Genomic DNA, 19,989 nt, shown 5'->3' on the forward strand with positions numbered 1-19,989 from the left:
TTACTCTCAACTCCTTGGCCTGGCTTGCTCCTCAGCTCCTTGGCCAGTTTGTTGCACAGGGTGAAAGCAGGACACCTCGGTCTTAGAAGTGCTGGGGCACAAACGCCACCGGCAGAGAAAGTCGTCTAATAGATCCAGGTTCTTTTCCAGGGTATTTTGTCCCTCTTCAAGTTATATTCTTGTGTCACTTGTGGCCAGGTCATCAGCATAAGCAAACTTCCGCATTCCGCGAGGTGGTGTTAGGCAGGATACGACTCAACCATCGGAATTTTCAGACCTACGAGGGGCGTTCAAAATATTCTCGGTATTGATATCTTACGACCTCTTCTAAAATTTCTTTCGTTACTGGCCGCTAAGGTTTATTCATTGACATTAAAAAAAAGTATAATTCGAACCGAGATGGTCTTTTGTTTTTCTGCAATTGCTGAACAAACATGAACATCATGTGCGAATTGACAATGTTAACTAAATTAGAACATCGATGCGTGATAAAATTCTTGACAAAACAGGGTAAAAATCAAAAAACCATAAAAGAGGAAATGGATTGTGTTTACCGTGAGTCTGCTCCTTCTTTATCTACCATTCAAAAGTGGTCAAGCGAGTTTAAACGCGGAAGGGAGAGTATTGAAGATGACCCTAGACCTGGCCGGCCTGTAGTAGCTACTTCACAAGAAAATATTGATAAAGTGGAAAAACTTATATTGGAAGATGGTCGAGTGAAGGTAAAATCTATAGCACAAGTAACCAATCTCTCTATTGGTACCGTACATGATATTATACATGACCATCTTAATATGTCAAAAGTAAGTGCAAGATGGGTTCCGCGAATGCTGACTCGGCTTCAAAAAGACATGCGTGTAGCTTGTTGTTCCGATTTTATTGACCTGTGCGGTGAAAATCCTGATGAGGTGCTGCAAAGAATAGTTACTGGAGATGAAACCTGGGTTCATCATTATGACCCAGAGAGTAAACAAAAGTCCATGCAGTGGCACATTAAGGGTTCAGCTCATCCCAAGAAGTTCAAGGTCATCCCTTCAGCTGGCAAGGTCATGGCCACGATATTTTGGGATTGTGAAGGAGTATTACTAATCGATTATAAAGAAAAAGGTGTAAATATCACAGGACAGTACTACGCTAACATTCTACGTCAATTAAAGGATGTAATTAAAGAAAAGAGGCGAGGAAAGTTAACCAAAGGTATTCTGCTTCTGCATGACAACGCCCCCGTCCATACTGCTCATATTGCCAAGGCAGCTATTGTTGAATGTGGGTTTAAAACTGTTACTCACCCACCGTATAGTCCGGACTTAGCCCTCAGCGACTTCTTTTTGCTCCCCAATCTTAAAAAGGATCTGCGTGGAAATAAATTTTCTGACGATGAAGCATTGAAGGCGGCAGTGGAGGAGCATTTTTACACGAAAGATAAAAAATATTTTTACGAGGGATTAAAAAAAATAATTGATCGATCTTTTAAGTGTATGAACATAGGGGGGGAGTATATTGAAAAATAAAAATATCAAACTTTTCGTACTTGTTTGTTTTCATTCTCATACCGAGAATATTTTGAACACCCCTCGTATGACAACTAATACGGGCCGTGTTGAGAATGTGGGAAATCCACAGAACCCATTAGCCGCCGAACAGTACGAGCCACTGGAGCACCGTCCACTACTCTTGTTGTGAAGACTAGGTCCGGGTGGTGGTCAATTCTCCATCCAGTAGATTAAAACAATATATATTTGAACGTAGGAACGTACATAACAAAGGATTGTTAGAATCGGCTAAGAAAGTGTTGTTCCTATCTGCCCAGTCCATGATCACCTTCCTCATCAGATTTCCTATATCCTCAGCTGATGTAGTGCTAGTGGCCGCTACCAAATCAAATCCCGGTAGGTAATTTACCTCGTTCAGCGAGTTGGGTATCATCAGCGGTGTGTTTCCTGAAGGAGGACTATGTCAACACTGTTGTCACGTAATATTTTGTGTAATATTTTACAAATTATACGTAAATTCGAAATCACCGAAAAAACCGGAAACCCGGTTTTGCTGTTTCACAAAACCCGAAAAACCGGCTTTCTATAATACGCGCGGTTTTGTGACCCCTACTCCCTGGCTATTTTGTATGTAATATTGACAAACGACAATGTCTGTTAAGTCATAAATATTAACAAAGTGCGGCCCGCGTCAACTTCGTTAACTACTATGTGGCCCTTGGCTGCTAAAAGGTTGCCGACCGCTGCTGTACACAATCACATATTGGAAAACGACGGCCCTACTTTTTTCATGTATGAACTAGGGTCGAATTTTTATATCTCATCGCTGTTTGCTCCTTGTTCTTATTTGCCCTTTGAAAACGCCATGTTACAAGGTCTTTATGAAACGCGAAATAAATTTAAATAGTTTGTTATTATTAAAAGTTTATTGAGTATCATGGCTATTATGTAATTTTACTAAATGTATTACGCACTCCACGATCATGTGTCCGTTTCCGTCACTTTAAGTTTGACAACGACGGAGTCAGAGGGCGCGAGCGGTAGCGGCGCGACGCGCGCTAACAGGCGCGTGCGCACGAGGTGCGGCTGCGGGGGTGGGGGGCGCACGCGAGGAAGGCGGCCGGACTGGCTGCTGGGACTAGAGCTCTGGTTACCGAGCCTGATGCTCCTCTCTTCATCGGTGAACCAAGGCGACTGTCGAGGCAAAACAGATTGCGAATTGTTTTACATTGGTCAGTATGTAAAGTATTATAGGGTGATTCTTAAATTGTGTCCAAAAAATTTTTTTTTCATAAACATTTTTATTTTTCGCATATTATTACATATATCAAAAGTACATACAAAAAGCAATTTTTTGATTCATATGGTCAAGCTTAATACCCTCGGGAAAGGTTAATAAAATGAGTACATAAACACGGTTGTGACAAAGTGTCCCTCAGTCGTGACATTTCGGCATTTTGGTGGCCAACTCGGCTATTTTGATTTATATAGTTATTTTAACATAGCCTAAGTCACTCCTATGACTACGACAAACCTAAAACACAGCTCAGACGTCGAAATCCGTCAAACTATAAAGACTGTAGAGCGTGACAAAGAATTAGATACACATCATACATACATACAAGTGAAAATATTTTTTTTTGCTTTGGCAGTCGGGCAATAATAGCAAATGATCTGTAGCTAATAAAAATGCATTACTGAAAAGTGCATGTGCCTCTAAATTAATCAAACGAATTAAGAATGACACGACCACGTGTCTATATGTCACGAACGTGGACTCAAAAGTCCGTGGTGGTGACAGATTTTTGAGGCCACGGTCGTGATAATTTGGAACATGTTCGATATTACATAAACATTTCCTTTGATTTTGCAAATGTTAAATAATTAGCTTAATCTGCAATGTATGAGGTATATATTATGTTACAAACAATAACGTGAAGTGAAACTGCAACTTACTTTTAAAACTCTAACACGGCGGTGATGCGTTAAGGTTGACCATTTTTTCAAATGAACACAAATAAATAATTTTCGACAAAACTTCTCCCTGCAGCCATTTGTAAACCTGACAACAACACAGTGTTGCTGTTCTAAAATAACTTTAATAGGGCTGCCAGTAGTAAACATAATTTTCTACAGAGTACCGCATGTTTATATTACCTCGCGCGGTGGTGACGCGAAAACTAATCACAAAATGTATGTTGTTTAAAATTATATAAAATCGTTATAAATCCATACAATTTTTAAACAGTGTTGTCTAACAAGGATTAGTGTTTTATATTTGATATAAATTATTGTAAAATCACGTCATATTAAAAAAAAAAAATATCACAAAATCTGGGGAAGTCACACTACACGGTCCGTGACATTTCGCACTTGTAATTTTTTTTATATGTTTCTAATACTCTTAGGACAATACATTTAGGTTGACCTAAAACTAGAGGTAAATTGCTAAGTATATTGATATAGAGTTTACTTATTTTCACAAAAATACATGCTATTCTTACGTGTTACACAAAAAATGCATAAGAATAAGAATTACACTATAGTCAAGTGTAGGTTTATGGTCTCACTTGCTGTGCGTGTATCTATATGTATATGTACAGCCAGTATGAAAGGTTCTTACTGTGAGGTACTTGAAGAAGTTATTGACGAGGCAGTCGACGTAGAGCTGCGAGCGGTCGCAGCCGAACGGCCGCGTCTCCACGTCGTCGTTCTCGTAGAAACGGTTCGCGGCTGCAAGCAAGACAGCTGTTCATTAAAACATACGAGAGCTTATACGAGACGCGACCAGCAGCTGCGACTCTACAAATGCTGCAAACGCAAAGTCGGTTTGTTTGCAAATTCTCCAATGATGATTGGAAAAGTGTTGGTTTACCTACCGAATAGACTGGAATACAAACCTATTTTTAACCGACGAAAAAAACGGAGGAGGTTCTCAAGTCGACGCGTATATATATGTCGGAGCGAGACACCAGAAGGACGTATTACAGTTCATAGTTAGACGCCTGTAAAAGTCGATTAGCAATGTTTGGCTACGTATTATTTGCTTGTAACGAAATAATAAAGTTGCGTAGTGAATAACGCCACCATCTATTGGCGTATTGATGAACTAAAACGACAGGTAGAAGGCTTTGGAACGTCAAGAGGAGTATCTTGAGTGAACGTAGGCACGAGCAGGCATTTTTGTCGTTATGTTGGTAGACTGGTCAGGCAGGTTTGCCAACTTGAATTGGAGGCGGGAGCGGTTGGCTCCGCCGCTGGAACTGGCTTCCTTCTTCTTGATCGGACCGCGCTAGAGATCGGACGTTAGCCAAGCTCGTGCCTAATTCGCTACGTTCCTGAAGGCTTACACCTGAAGGATTATTCTGAAAGCTTATAGATTCTCACGTTCTTTAACCGTTTAGCTAAGTGTTTTATTCCAAGTGTTATTTTGATTTCTTATGTGCCATTATAAGCTTACTTTTTTTTGAAATAAAGAAACTATGTGTTGTTTTGAAAAGATGTGTCCCGCCGAGTTTGTTGCCGGGTTAAATCTTCTCGGGTCAGAGGTGTAGGGTTGGAACCGGTTTAGTTTGACTGAAATAAAGATTTGAACGATTTCATGTGATCTTTTTATTTTCAATTTAACCAGTCAACATTCTAATAGCAATTAGTTCTTTTCATCATTTAGTACTGAAATATAGTAGGCACTAGTATGGTTAACAAGTCCGAATATTTATTTCATGCGTTGGTGGCATACCTACTATTTTGGCTGTGAAGTAATACATCTAGGTACTACCCCCACGCGCCCACCGCCATTAGGACCATCCTTCTCCGATATATATATATATTTTTTTTAGGTATGAATACGCATAACTTTTTACAGAGTAGTTCGATTTTGATAATTATTTTTTTATTGGAAAGGGTATACCCCGAAGTTGGTCCCATATAAATTTGGAAAAAAAAATCCAACCTTAAGGGTAGGAAAATAGGGGATGATTGATTTTTCGCTCACCGATTGAAACTAAAAATGGAAAAATAATTTTTTTTACAAAAAAATTAAACCGACTTCAAAAAGGATGAAATAAAATATTATCCTTTTTGAAGTCTACCAAATGATATGTTTGAAGTCGGTGCCATGCCAAGTATTGATACACCAGTCAAAAATAATCAGCTTTATGGCTATAAATCCCATTTTTGACTCGTATTGTTACTACTTGGCTTGGCACCGACTTCAAACATATAAGTTGGTAGACTTCAAAAAGGATAATATTTTATTTCATCCTTTTTGAAGTCGGTTTTATTTTTTTGTAATTACCTTCATTTTCAAAAATTTGAACCTTCCTACTTAAATCGCGAATGTATGTCATTCATTCAAATTGTTTGCGGTTTATAAGGGGTTTATTTTAAATAATATTAGTAATGTCTAATACTGAGTGAGGTCCGCAAACTATTATTTAAACTCGTAAATAATTACGACAATGTGCGAAGTCGACGTGTAGGTGTAGCGTTGTATAACGAAAAACTGCAATGTTTACAAGTTCTTAACAAATGTAAACAAATTAGGAGGTTGGTGCTCTATAAATATATACTTAGCAATTTTAGCATTTAGCATATTTGGGCGTTTTCTAAAATAAATATCGAAAACCTGATTCTCACAGATCCTGGTGTTTTTGGGTTCTTTCAACTCAGAATCACTAGCATATTCAATTCTGATGATAAATAAAATGTCCCAATAATTTGTATGAAAATTGTACGTTCCACTACGTCACGCACATACAAGTGAAATTTTTTTTCATACTAAGTAAATAAAACATGACGTAATGGAATGGACATTTTGGGACATCTTTTTTTAATGACGGGATGGAGAATGCTGTCGATTCTGAGTAGAATGAGCTTAAGAACATCCAGATTTGATAGAATCTGGGGGCACGGTAGTGCCCCCGCCAAGATGAAAAAGCGAAGCGTAAGGGAAGGCGAGCGAGTTATCGGGAGTGGGTCAGTGAGGAGAGTCGTGAAAGCGGGGACACACGACTACATAAGTCAGTTTTCGCGTTGAGTTTCCGGATGAGGTAACCGAAAGTGTAAATTGTCGCCTTTGGGCACCTTAACATTTTCTGGTTATTCTCCTCTTCCGTTCCGGAAACCCTGTTTTTTTTTTTGTATAATGTTAGCTTTCTTTTCTTTTAAATGTCTCTCCTGGGTGTGTTTTAAGTGCCAAGTGCGATTGCCAAACATATATTAGTATGTTCAGTGATTAGAATAAAAATATAGAAATTAAATAAGAATATATTTTATTACATACAACACAAATGTATACTAGCTTAGAGTGTAAATATAACGTATTAACGCTTTTTGTCAGTGCGAGCCTTATGGTTTCGTCTTGGCAACATTTTACATGAAAATGTTTTTGGTGGGATCAGGTTTTCAATATTTATTTTAGAAAACGCTCATTTGGCATAAGTAGTACTTATGTAATTTTTTTGGTGATGGATTAATATTACGGTATTATCGAGCTAGGTCTTATTTACACTACATTTCATTGTTCGCCTTGTTACAATGGTATATGGTAAGAAAGTGTAAACATAATATATGTGTTTATCGTTGACTGTACTTTACATAGTGGTAGAAATTATGTGAGCTGACTTTGAGTGCACGACTGCACGTCAATGTATATTTAACTTATATCCTTAGGTACCTTACGTGTGCACAGAAAATCAATAATATTTTCAGTATCAAAACTTTAATTCCTAATACACAAAGTGTGACCGGCCCAAGATTTTTTGAATTTCCGGCCTAACTGTAATATTTCAGTAGCCAGACTCTACTCAACATTTATTACAAACTGAACTCTGCAACGGAAAATACGTTTAGCGCGTAGGGTCCGTTTGCGTAGCTCATTTCAATATGGCGGGGCTAAGTATTATTATTATATTGTGAATTACACAATCCCTACATGTTTTGTGATCGTCACGAATAAAAATCTTTTATCTTTTTTACATACTTGTACCGCATTTAGTAGATTCCTCCATTAGTTGCGGTATTAAGTCAGTTTTGTAATAATACATCCTTATCGTCTCGTTCACGACGGGCAAAAGGAAAACTCCTTTTGCATCGTCCATCTGAAAACGTCAAACTAATAGAATGGGTACATTATACGATACGATCAATAGGAAAAGGAAACGCCTTAGTATGAAAGTTATGAACGAGCCTTTTCGCAGTTTCTAAATCAAGAATGAGGCTAAAGAGGGGGTCGTTGACGGCTGTACCTCATCGGGCAGCAAGATTCAGCATAATCCACATAATATATGAGATCTTTAACTACAGACTACCACCTCGTCTCTAAATAGTTTACGTGTTGCATCTTAAAAAGTTATGTCATTATGTGTGTGTTACGTGGGCCAAAGTTGTAGAGCATTCGGATTACGCCCAGCTTTTAGGGCGCCTTAAGAATAACAAAAATGACCTCATCGCATAGAGGTACAATAATATAGAGATGAAATAGGGGAGGAGCCAGATGACCGAACGAGATGCACTTAATACAACTTTCAGGCCATCTAGCCAAGGTGACAATCGCTATCGCTTCGCCATCGAATAGCTTTGTGTCTCTCTATCACTCTTCCATATTAGTATGACAGTGACAGTGGCGTTTCGTTCGCTATGGAGCGTTACCGATTGGCATGTTGTCTACGGGGCCAGTAGACATAGCGGAGAAAGCGCTATTATTGTTTGTCTTTGTCACAGTCTCTCATTTTTTTTATTCACACCGTAAATCGAATGTACTCATAATAATAATTTCACTTATTTATTCAAAAAATGCATGTTGTTAGCTATTAAGAAATGTAATTCCAATTAGCATGTAAGGTTGACCTGTAAGTATTAATTGTATGCAACAAATAAATAAAATACGGCTGTTGGTAGTTAGTTGTTACCCAGCCCATGTCGTAGAAGAGGCAGCGCCAGACGCAGCCCTGCAGCGCGGGCGGCGCGGGGTCGCCGAGCGGCGGCGAGGGCGCGGGCGGCCGCACGGCGCGCTCCAGCACCTCGCCCAGCGGCACGCCCTCCAGGTCGGCGCACACGCCCAGCCAGCTGCGCAGCAGCCCGACCAACTGCAACTTGTTCTTGTGCTGACCGATTACTTCTAAATTACATTATGTCCAACTATAAATTGTCCAAATTAATAATAATGTCTAACTTCTTTATAATAAATGAAATAAATGAAATGAAATGAAATGAAATGAAATGAAATAATAGCCCGGTCTCATTGTCCACCCAAACTTCAATCCTTAGATCGGTATTTTCTAACCCTAATATCAATTTTGATTACGAAAATTGGGCGCATTAGAGTTTACTTGTATACTATTGTCTACACGTACATTATATCCATCAGACTTCAAACTAGGCTGAGCCTGTATCCTGGACGTCTGCGAGAGCGATTGACTAAACTATTTTCAAATGATGAATTGAATTGTTCAATTAAGATCTTTGAAACATGTTATTCAAGTTTGGATGTACCTGTGTGTGTGTGTGTGTGTGTGTGTGTGTGTGTGTGTGTGTGTGTGTGTGTGTGTGTGTGTGCGTGTGTGTCCACCTTGTCTTCCACCACCACCACTATTTTCCCACCACCATTACCACCATCACCTTATTACTAAAGTTTATTTATTATACAAACAAAACAGGAAAAATAACATTCGTCATGTGGTATAGTATAGGGAGACAGATTATTGAGTTAGTAGTAATCGGACCTTTAGACAGAGCGCATGTGTTTATATTAAATACCCCTCTACCCCTCACGTCACCTCAGTCATTAGTACAAAGGCGAACTTATCACTTTAAATGGTAAGTAAACTTGTGAATGGACAATGATTGTATGTCTAGACTTCAAATTTAGATGAAAGGTTACTTTTGACCCCGGAAAGTATTCCCTAAGGTCTCTGCCTAATTAGGCCTCTAACAGATTCGTTATCGTTATAGACACTCAACTGAGCCTTCTTAAGAACCTTCCTTCCTTCCTTCTAACCTTCTAAGAAGTTATCTGAGCCTATACTGCACCTTAAACCTTATTGCAACGACAAAAGATCTACCGACGAACACTTGCGTTGCTGCTTATAGTATAAGCAGGCGTGTCTCACTCCGCGATTTCGTCGCTTTGCTACAGGTAGCTAAAAGTACATCCGTTCGGCCCCAATTTTGGGGAAAGCCATAAGCCGCGCGTGGCGCTGTCGCCACCTAGCGGCCATATCTGTGCTGATCGTAACAGACGCGTTTTGTTAGAGAGTGAGTCTTCTGTACGTAGTACTATCTGGGGGCACGGCAGTGCCCCCGCCAAGTCGAGCAAAACAAAGAGGCACGGCCGTACCATCCTTTTCTCGAAGCGATTCAGGCCATTTTCGACGTCCTGTAATTTTGTGCTGGCTGAAGCTAGAACCCTGAATGTTCAGTAATATATAGGGCTTAACATGCTTAAGATATATTCTCAAAAACATTCAATTTGAACTAGTAGTTTAAGAATTATTGTACGTCAAAGTTCCTTATTTTCGACACTGACACACTCACTCACTCACCTACGATCATCACAATTCTAAGGTACTTCTAGTATACCCACAAGCTTCAAATTTTAAACATAAGTAGTTTTCAGCTTATCAAGCCATAGAAAACCTAAAAATATTGCAATATCAGTCACGTTTTAAAGATCTAAGAACTGCAAGAAGTTTTTAATCCCATATAAATATCTGGGGGCACGGCAGTGCCCCCGCCAAGTCGAGCGCGAAGCAAACACTGCCGTACCATCCTTTACTGGAACCATTTCGCCGCATTTTCAGGCCCCTATTTGAGAACCTCTGGATAAGACCAGAACGCAGAAATTTTCGTCATCCAGTAAGCTATAATCAATATAGTTAAAATCCAAAATTTCAAGTCTGTAGGTCATTTAGTTCCGAAGTTAAGCGAAAGCAAAGTTTCGCATTTATGACACTCATTCATTCACTCATGATCATCAGAATAGAATTAGTACTTCCCATAAACTCAGAGAGCTGAAATTTGGTACAGAGTTAGGATTTAATGGCCACATAAAGGGTAAACCTAAAAATATTGCAATATCAGTCACGTTTTAAAGATCTAAGAACTGCATAAGTAAGTTTGTAATCCCATATAAATATATGATATTACAAAGTTACTGTTGCAGTTCCTACAAATAGTAGGTAAAGTAAAGGTACACTACGATGTACGATGTGAGTATGAATGAAGATATGTTTAGTTATGATGTGTATACATAGTATGGGTATGAGTACCCGAAAAGAAGGACTGCCTACAAAAAGAGATGAGATCCCATCAAAAACATTACATGTAAAAAGCTGCAAGTCTCGCAACGCTTTTACTAGAAAAAAGTTTTGAGATGTAATGTGAAACCAAGTCGGTTATTTTAATCAGTGCCAGGGGGTGTTAAAACCGTATCAATAAGATATCTTTAATTTGTAATACATATAATGACCTGGCAATCGCACATAATGCTTTACTCGTACCGTACTCGTAAATATGTGTAATGCTCAAACTGCAATTAGCGCTAGCGTTATGTTTAATTAGAATTATTTTTAACAGGTGACGACGATCCTTTTGTCATCATGCAGCCGTGCGATGGCCAAGTCATTATATGTATTACAAATTAAAGATATCTTATTGATACGGTTTTAACACCCCCTGGCACTGATTAAAATAACCGACTTGGTTTCACATTACATCTCAAAACTTTTTTCTAGTAAAAGCGTTGCGAGACTTGCAGCTTTTTACATGTAATGTTTTTGATGGGATATGCTATTACAAAGTTACTGTTGCAGTTCCTACAAATAATAGGTAAAGTAAAGGTACACTACGATGTACGATGTGAGTATGAATGAAGATGTGTTTCTTTATGATATGTGTACACATATAGTATGGGTATGAGTACCCGAAAAGAAGGACTGCCTACAAAAAGAGATGAGATCCCATCAAAAACATTACATGTAAAAAGGTGCAAGTCTCGCAACGCTTCTACTACAAAAAAGTTTTGAGATGTAATGTGAAACCAAGTCGGTTATTTTAATCAGTGCCAGGGGGTGTTAAAACTGTATCAAATATATATCTTTAATTTGTAATACATATAATGACTTGGCAATCGCACATAATGCTTTACTCGTACCGTACTCGTAAATATGTGTAATGCTCGAACTGCAATTAGCGCTAGCGTTATGTTCAATTAGAAATATTTGTAATAGGTGACGATGATCCTTATGTCATTATGCAACCGTGCGATGGCCAAGTCATTATACGTATTACAAATTAAAGATATACAGTTGTATTTGATACAGTTTTAACACCCCCTGGCACTGATTAAAATAACCGACTTGGTTTCACATTACATCTCAAAACTTTTTTGTAGTAGAAGCGTTGCGAGACTTGCACCTTTTTACATGTAATGTTTTTGATGGGATTATTTATTCTGTGGTATAAGGTAGGTACAACATACAATAAGGCCTCTTACCGTAATCTCCAAATATTGTTCTTTGATGAGGCAGTTCTTCAGGATTTTGGCTTGCTCGCAGTCCGGCACGTGGCCGGTCAGCTCCGTGTGAGGGTAATTCACTGGAAAAGGTATGATTTTGAGTTCAATAATAATAAGTTTAGTTTAGTTTTTATTTTTATGATGTCGTCGTCCAACTTATATTAGATTTACATACCATAAATGCAACGGCTGATTATTTCATTGGTTTCCGGAAGCCTCCAGTCTTCGAGGTAGTTCTCCAGGTGTGCCAGCATCACGGGCGCTTGGAACGATCCTTCAATATCGTCGTCTAACTGCAACCATAACAAAATAACGCAACGTATTTACCTCTGTCAAAACTTTTTCTGGTCACAATTCGGCCAAAACCATTATTCGGAATGACCAAATGTCTTTGGTTATGGGATTTGAGAAATTTTACGTTTACATTGTAACAACAAAATTTTATTCATGAATTTCTCAATCCAATTATACACGGTCCGTGGTCGATCGATACCCTTATCGCCATCTAGTGCGCGCAAACGTACTCGCGCAGCGCGCTGTCGAGACGAACATGGTCCTGGTTGCTAGTTTAAAAAAAAAAAATTCGGTACCTTCCTACATTTCGGGTTTTCTTTTAATCGCAGGTCGATTTTAAATTAAAATTGTCTTCAAATACTTTTTTTTATTCGTCGGCGCGTTGTATTCAACATTATTCTAAGCAAACTAAATAAGATAGGAAACGTTGTTTTTGCAAAGTCACCTAGGATCGCACGAGCTCTGTTCGAATTCTGGCAACCCGTGTCGCGTACCACTCCAGCAGGGCGACCGCGGGGTGAGGTTCCAGCGGGGGGCAGCCAAGTGATCACGTGACTTACTTACTAGCCACCGCGGCAATGACTCGGCTCCATTACAATTTTGTATATTTTTTATAATTAAACTCATAGTAACTACATTGGAGTTCATATTCAGCATCCAAACACCAGGATAGCCCCTCAACATTGGTCTTCGAGCCTACAAATCAAGAACCAACGAGTAACTACGAATTAACTGTCCAGCCAACGTGTCCGTGCACCGCCATTGTCACAGCGCAGTTAACTATTCGAAATTACAAGCTAAGTTACGTCGAGTTCGCCGCAAGAAACATGCTAAGTCCACTAAAGATACTTCAAGAAGGGATCTACAAGCCTTTATGGACGGATTTAACGAACCAGAACGCGAGTGGCGGTGATAATCTGGTACCCTAAACTCTACGGACAAGGTCAGCTCTTTTCAACCTTTAGTATTCCTTCTACGGCGCCCAACATTAATTTAAAATAATAAGAATAATATTAATATAACGTTCAACCGTAAGGGTAGGTAGTCGCTAGACCCACTTTTGCTCTCCGGTCCCTAATAGAATTTTAAGAGCTAGCATTAAGTTAATTGCAGTGTATGCAAGGCCTTAAGGCCCGGGTTTTGAATGTATTTTACTATTAATAAAACAAAAGTTGTAACTAACAGTGTTTGTATTTTCCTTTTAAAATCTTCTAGTTTAGCTCCCCTAAAATAATACTTGTAACAACATATATAAAAGATACCTATGAACAACTAGAGCCAGTACCGTTACAGAAAGAAGTCCCCTCCGCTCCCCATGTGCCCCACATAGCCTAGAATAGAACACGCTCACCCAGCCCATGTGCAGGAAGAAGTCCCCTCCTCCCCACGTACCCCACAGAGCCTAGAATAGAACACACTCACCCAGCCCATGCGCAGGATGAAGTTCCCTCCCCTCCCCACGTGCCCCACAGAGCCTAAAATAGAACACGCTCACCCAGCCCATGCGCAGGAAGAAGTCCCCTCCCCTCCCCACGTGCCCCACAGAGCCTAGAATAGAACACGCTCACCCAGCCCATGTGCAGGAAGAAGTCCCCTCCTCCCCACGTACCCCAGAGAGCCTAGACTAGAACAAGGCAGATAAACTCCACTAGGCAAGCTTCATTTATAATTGGGATTCCTGCGAATCTGTTCGAACGCTTCACCTCGCCGACTGTGTGGCCCGCGGGTGTGAGATTTGCAAACTGGTTTCTCGTCCGCTCCCACCGCGCCGGGCGCGGTTCAGTCTTTGGTCCGCCAGCCGCCGAGCAACAGTAAAGTAAAAACATCTAGTGCGTGCGAACGACAAATAAATATCCTGCTGCAAAATGTGCGATGTCTTCGTAATAAAACTGCTGAAATTGAATGTGTACTCCAAGGTGGTATAAGCTATGATCTTTTGTTTAATTACTAACTGAGCATTGGTTGCCAGTTGACGAGCTATACAGTGTGTAAGTCTAATACGGGCAATAAATTAAACCAGATATAGAATTTACCCGTCTTATCATTAATTAAAATGTTTTTTTAAGTTACACTTAATTATGACCCCGTGATTAATTTTTTCCACATGTACCGAGCAGCAATGTACTGCAAACATTAAGAAACAGAAGATGACATGACATTACTAGATACGAGCTTTTTATAGTAACTGCCAACAAGCGTTGACAGTTACTTTAAAAAGCTCGTATCCCGTAACTTGTGTGGTGTATTACATTGCGGGCCGAATTATTTTGTATGGTTAAAATTTTCAATGCATTTCTAAGTAAAATCTATCTCAATATACTTTTTAGGTCCTATGCTAACCACCGTTTAAATATTCGCCCGTATTGGATTTACACACTGTATAGTGACTAGCATAAATAATTATATTTTAAGTTCAAAATATTGCCGATTAACTAGACAACACGGCGGTGTGTGTATCTATGCCCACCATAGACTTACCGTAATAGACAGGCTTGACCTTGTGTGGCTATTCTATAGAAATGCATGTTGAAATAGCTGCCATACAACTTGTGGATATTAATTTAATTGTAATTTGCGTGTACCGCTCAAATACGGAGGGCGACTTGGACATTTTCATTTGCCAATTGGACTCCTAAAGGTGACAGTCCATTTCCAACCGCAGCTGCACTACTGTTCATTAGATATGAGCGCCGCGCCGGCGCGCCGCCGCCGCCGACGCTGCCCTATCGGCGTGGCATCGGCGTGACCTTGGTAGTTACTATCTACTTTCAGAGGTTTCAGAACCAGATAATATTATATTCAATCGAGTTTAAATGTTTAACGGCGCCACTTCGAATAGTTTATAGGCATTCAAAAGGTATTTTAGGCCCATATAATTCAAAAATATCGAAGGTTATGCAAATTTATCTGTCTAGTAACCGCGCTACTAGTCTTGGGGAAACGAAATTATTTAATATCAATTTAAACATCAATATACTCGTAATAAACATACTGATTTTCTTCCATTTTTATTGTGGAACGTTCTACATTACAATTTATAGATTGTATATACACTAGACATGTCAATCACAATGAAAAAATTACCTGTGATCAACTCTGGCTAACGTGAGACTCGAACCCACATCTTTGGATTATCGACCCAATGCATAACTAATTTTGCCAGCTATTAACCATCCGTAATTTACCGCGAATTTAACCATTGCAAGCATGATTAAACGTCTTTAAAAGGTTTAAAAAGGGGCTAATTTTGAGATATTAATGGTTTCCACGTCCAAATGTCCGGCCGTTGGCTTCGCACGGAAGGGCATCGGAATCGGGTCTTATTTAAACTTGGCCACTGTCAAATTTCAAGCTTTGCTCTCTCGCAGCTCAGTCTTTGGCCTTGCATCGCTTGCATGGAAGTAAGCCGCTATATGAACCTGTAAGTTTTTTGCCCTGTTTGGAGCTCAACTTTCGGCCTCTTTTAAAACGCTTGAACATTAGTCCTTGTCTGATCTTAGCTCCATTGCAGCTCGGCCTTTGGCGTCGCACGAATGCGCCCGCAGGAAAGCTCCAGATCTTTAACACTATGGCTTCGGTCTTTATCGGCCTTCGCCCTCGCTCTGCTCTCTTGTAGCTCGGCCTCGCACAGAAGCGCGCCGCAATCAGCGCTCCAGGCGTTTGGCCGACAGCCAAGCTCACACTTGGCGTTCGATTCTTAGCTGTATGCTTACCTGCAGCTCATCCTCTGGCCTCGCATTGGAAGGCGTCGAAATCAAGTCTTCGGTGTTACATGGAGCTCGGCCTTGCCTCGCTAAGACCTTCCGGCCAGAACCTCGCCAAGATTAAGACCGCCTATCCACAGTTTATACGATTTAAAACTTTTTTCGTACCATTATTCAATAAATTATCCTTGAAAAAAGAAAAAAGCATTTATTTTATAACTTTCTTACAGCAAAAACATGTTTTTCGGTAACATTTTCGTTTGAATCGTTTATTTCATTAATCGAAGGTGTTTCAAGGTCACGCCGCCGATTCGCCGCCGCCGCCGACCAATTTTGACCGGCGCGCCGCCGCCGGCTTAATGCCTATCGGCGCTCATATCTACTGTTCATGTGCCCCACATAGCCTAGAATAGAACACGCTCACCCAGCCCATGTGCAGGAAGAAGTCCCCTCCCCTCCCCACGTGCCCCACAGAGCCTAGAATAGAACACGCTTACCCAGCCCATGTGCGCAGGAAGAAGTCCCCTCCCCTCCCCACGTGCCCCACAGAGCCTAAAATAGAACACGCTCACCCAGCCCATGCGCAGGAAGAGGTCCCCTCCCCTCCCCACGTGCCCCACAGAGCCTAGAATAGAACACGCTCACCCAGCCCATGTGCAGGAAGAGGTCCCCTCCCCTCCCCACGTGCCCCACAGAGCCTAGAATAGAACACGCTCACCCAGCCCATGCGCAGGAAGAAGCAGCCCCAGGCGCAGTCGTACACGTCGTTGTCGAGTTTGCGGTATCTCCGGGGGTACTCCGAGTAGTGGAGCATGTTCTCGAGGGTCACGCCCCAGCGCTCCCACTCCCACACGCACTCCTCCAGGGCCGGCAGAACGTTATGCTCGAGGTATTGACGCTTACGCTCGGTCTGAGGGTGGTAATACGTCGAGTCATTGTAAAGCAGTATTATTAATAGGTACAGAGTTGTGCAGACTATCACTATTTTGCGAGTTTTAGTGCGTATAGGCACTAGGTAGGTACCAAAAATATTTTAAGTTTGAATTTATTTTGTAAGTTTCTTAAGTCTACGCTAACTTCTGAAGTCACTTTGTTCCAACTTCTTTTGGTTTAAGGAGTTTTACTATGGAAATTGACAGTAACAGCGACGCGTTCAATACCAGTAGTGCAGCTGCGGTCAGAAATGGAATGTTACCCTTACGATAGTCATCAACGAAAATAGTCTTAATGAGTAGTAGATCAGATCCACTAGGGGCACTAATAGGTACTCATCGTGACGATCCTAAGGAGCCTAACCACAACTTCGGACATGATTGATTGCATGGTTTGCCTTTAACTGACTAACAAACATTTAATTTAATTCAATGGTTCCTAACCTTTTCACTTCGGTTACCCCTATGACTAACTAGGGAACCTGATTTTACCCAATGGTAATAAAAAAAATTTACGTGTACGTTTGTTGTATTGTTATATTAGGTTAGCTTATTACCCCCGTAAAATACCAGTTTTACCCCCACGGGGGTAATTACCCCCAGGTTAGGAACCACTGAATTTTAATTCTACTAATTCAAGCTTGCACAATAGTTTCAAAAAGTAGATAAGTACTTACGTTATATTCGATTCTTAATATATGAAGGGCAGTACAATAACTAAAAATAATAACAATTAAAACGTTTATCATGAAAGAGTACCTAAAGAAGGTCATCTATAAAGTCATTAACAATAACACACATAAGTAGGTTAAATGAAATTAACATTTACAGGAAATCCACAAAAACAAAAAAAAACTAAATAATAACGCAATGAAATCTTGATAACGAGTTTTGGGTCGTATAGATGTAGCGTATGCTTATTTGAATTAAAAATACCTAAGTTATAAAACTTGTTTCGCAGCTATAAACTTTACCTTGAGTGCAACGATGTATATTTATGTGATTTATGTATTTCCTGTCGTCAAACGACGAGAACTGCAATTCTAAAGGCCGATATGTTCAATTAGAAGAAATATGTTGTGATAGGTATTAGTTTGTTTTGTTGTATGAAGTATTGAAAAAAAAAGAGATTTTTTCTCCTAAATGCATTTATTCATTAATTGACTTGGGTATGCCATCTCCATCACTCTTGAGAGACAAGAGCCGCTTGTTAGCAAAAGTGTGTCGAGACGCAGAGCACGTGCGGTCGCGGCGGCCGCGGCAGAAGCGTCGCACTTGTGCGGCGAAATGGGCGTGGCGCTGCTGTTGCTGCTGCTGGCGAGCGCGGCGGCGGTGGCGGCGCGGGACACGCGGCGCGCCGTGGTGCCGGGCGCCGTGCGGCTCGGCGCGCTGTTCGCCGTGCACGGCGCGCCGGGCGGCGGCGGCGCGTGCGGCGCCGTGCGCGAGCACTACGGCATCCAGCGCGTGGAGGCCACGCTGCGCGCGCTGGACGCCATCAACAAGGACGCGGCGCTGCTGCCGGGGCTGCCGCTGGGCGCCGAGCTGCGCGACTCGTGCTGGGCGCCGCACACGGCGCTGCGCCAGACCATCGACCTGGTGCGCAAGGCCATCGACCCGCAGGCGCACGCCCCCGCCACCTGCGCAGCACCTGGCGCCGCCGACACTGCCGAGGACCAAACAGTAACTGCCACCCTTTTTAGGGTTCCGTAGCCAAATGGCAAAAAACGGAACCCTTATAGATTCGTCATGTCTGTCTGTCTGTCCGTCTGTCCGTCTGTCCGTCTGTCCGTCCGTATGTCACAGCCACTTTTCTCCGAAACTATAAGAACTATACTGTTGAAACTTGGTAAGTAGATGTATTCTGTGAACCGCATTAAGATTTTCACACAAAAATAGAAAAAAAACAATAAATTTTTGGGGTTCCCCATACTTCGAACTGAAACACAAAAATTTTTTTTTCATCAAACCCATACGTGTGGGGTATCTATGGATAGGTCTTCAAAAATGATATTGAGGTTTCTAATATCATTTTTTTCTAAACTAAATAGTTTGCGCGAGAGACACTTCCAAAGTGGTAAAATGTGTGTCCCCCCCCCTGCCGGGCTAGCACATGATTGGCGCGAGAGTATCTCGCGGCGAGATAGACTACCTGTCCCTCTTTTATTAATACAGTTAGAAAAAGACGGGTAGTCTATCTCGCCGCGAGATACTGTCGCGCCAATCATGTGCTAGGGGTGCTGTAACTTCTAAAATAAGAGAATGATAAAACAAAAAAAAATATATGATGTACATTACCATGCAAACTTCCACCGAAAATTGGTTTGAACGAGATCTAGTAAGTAGTTTTTTTTTATACGTCATAAATCGCCTAAATACGGAACCCTTCATGGGCGAGTCCGACTCGCACTTGGCCGCTTTTTCATTTTAGTGTCATCAGTACGGTTACCATCAGTTTGTCACTGACATAAACGCCGTCGAGAACGTAATTTACTTTCTATACATCCCGTTTGCACTAATATGCGAGTGCGAGCGAGATGTATAGAAAGTAAATTACTTTCTCGACGGCGTTTATGTCAGTGACAAACTGATGGTAACCGTACAGGTTGCATTCCGGTATTAACTTCTTTAAAGCTTACTTTGACCTCTGCATCGGTCCACCGACACTTGCTCCAGTTGAATCTCCTCGGAAGCGACACATAAGTCGATATAAGTAAATATATATATATATATATATATATATATATGTCGCAGACCGTTTGTTATGACGGCTGCGTCTGATGGAATGTCAAGCAATGTCAAATATTCAGATTATCTATGCTTGAGTGTGTTTGTGCACATCATGGCCGATAACCCGGCAACATATATATATACATACATATGTATATGGGTATGTCTATGTCTGTGTCTCGCGGAAGTTCTATTCGAATTCTATTCTTGTTATTCCTCCATTATAGGTGCTTATATATTTCTATAAGTGAGAGCCTATAATTGGCTCTATGTGATTCAATTGTAATTTCTGGATTTATATAGCGCTGTTGTATCCATGTACT

At 40.9% G+C, this 19,989-nt stretch overlaps 1 protein-coding gene across 1 annotated transcript; it reads right to left on the reverse strand.

Annotated features, from left to right (window-relative positions):
* Positions 1-7,310: 7,310 nt before the first annotated feature.
* Positions 7,311-17,318, reverse strand: LOC134652432 (uncharacterized). The gene is made up of 7 exons (XM_063507623.1): positions 17,304-17,318; positions 16,726-16,917; positions 12,185-12,302; positions 11,989-12,089; positions 8,405-8,599; positions 7,477-7,594; positions 7,311-7,324 (listed from the first exon to the last, which is right to left on the reverse strand). The coding sequence occupies exons 1-7, from the start codon at positions 17,316-17,318 to the stop codon at positions 7,311-7,313; spliced, it is 753 nt and encodes a 250-aa protein (XP_063363693.1).
* Positions 17,319-19,989: the final 2,671 nt, after the last annotated feature.

This window comes from Cydia amplana, chromosome 1 (genome assembly GCF_948474715.1).
Source record: "Cydia amplana chromosome 1, ilCydAmpl1.1, whole genome shotgun sequence".
Lineage (NCBI taxonomy): Eukaryota > Metazoa > Arthropoda > Insecta > Lepidoptera > Tortricidae > Cydia > Cydia amplana.

Bases quoted from the DNA above. Each gene is read 5' to 3' on its own strand.
- LOC134652432 (XM_063507623.1), bottom strand. The intron at 12,090-12,184 runs GTATGTAAATCT...TACCTTTTCCAG, and splicing joins AATCAGCCGTTGCATTTATG to TGAATTACCCTCACACGGAG. The intron at 7,595-8,404 runs GTAACAACTAAC...TGACGTTTTCAG, and splicing joins TCTTCTACGACATGGGCTGG to ATGGACGATGCAAAAGGAGT.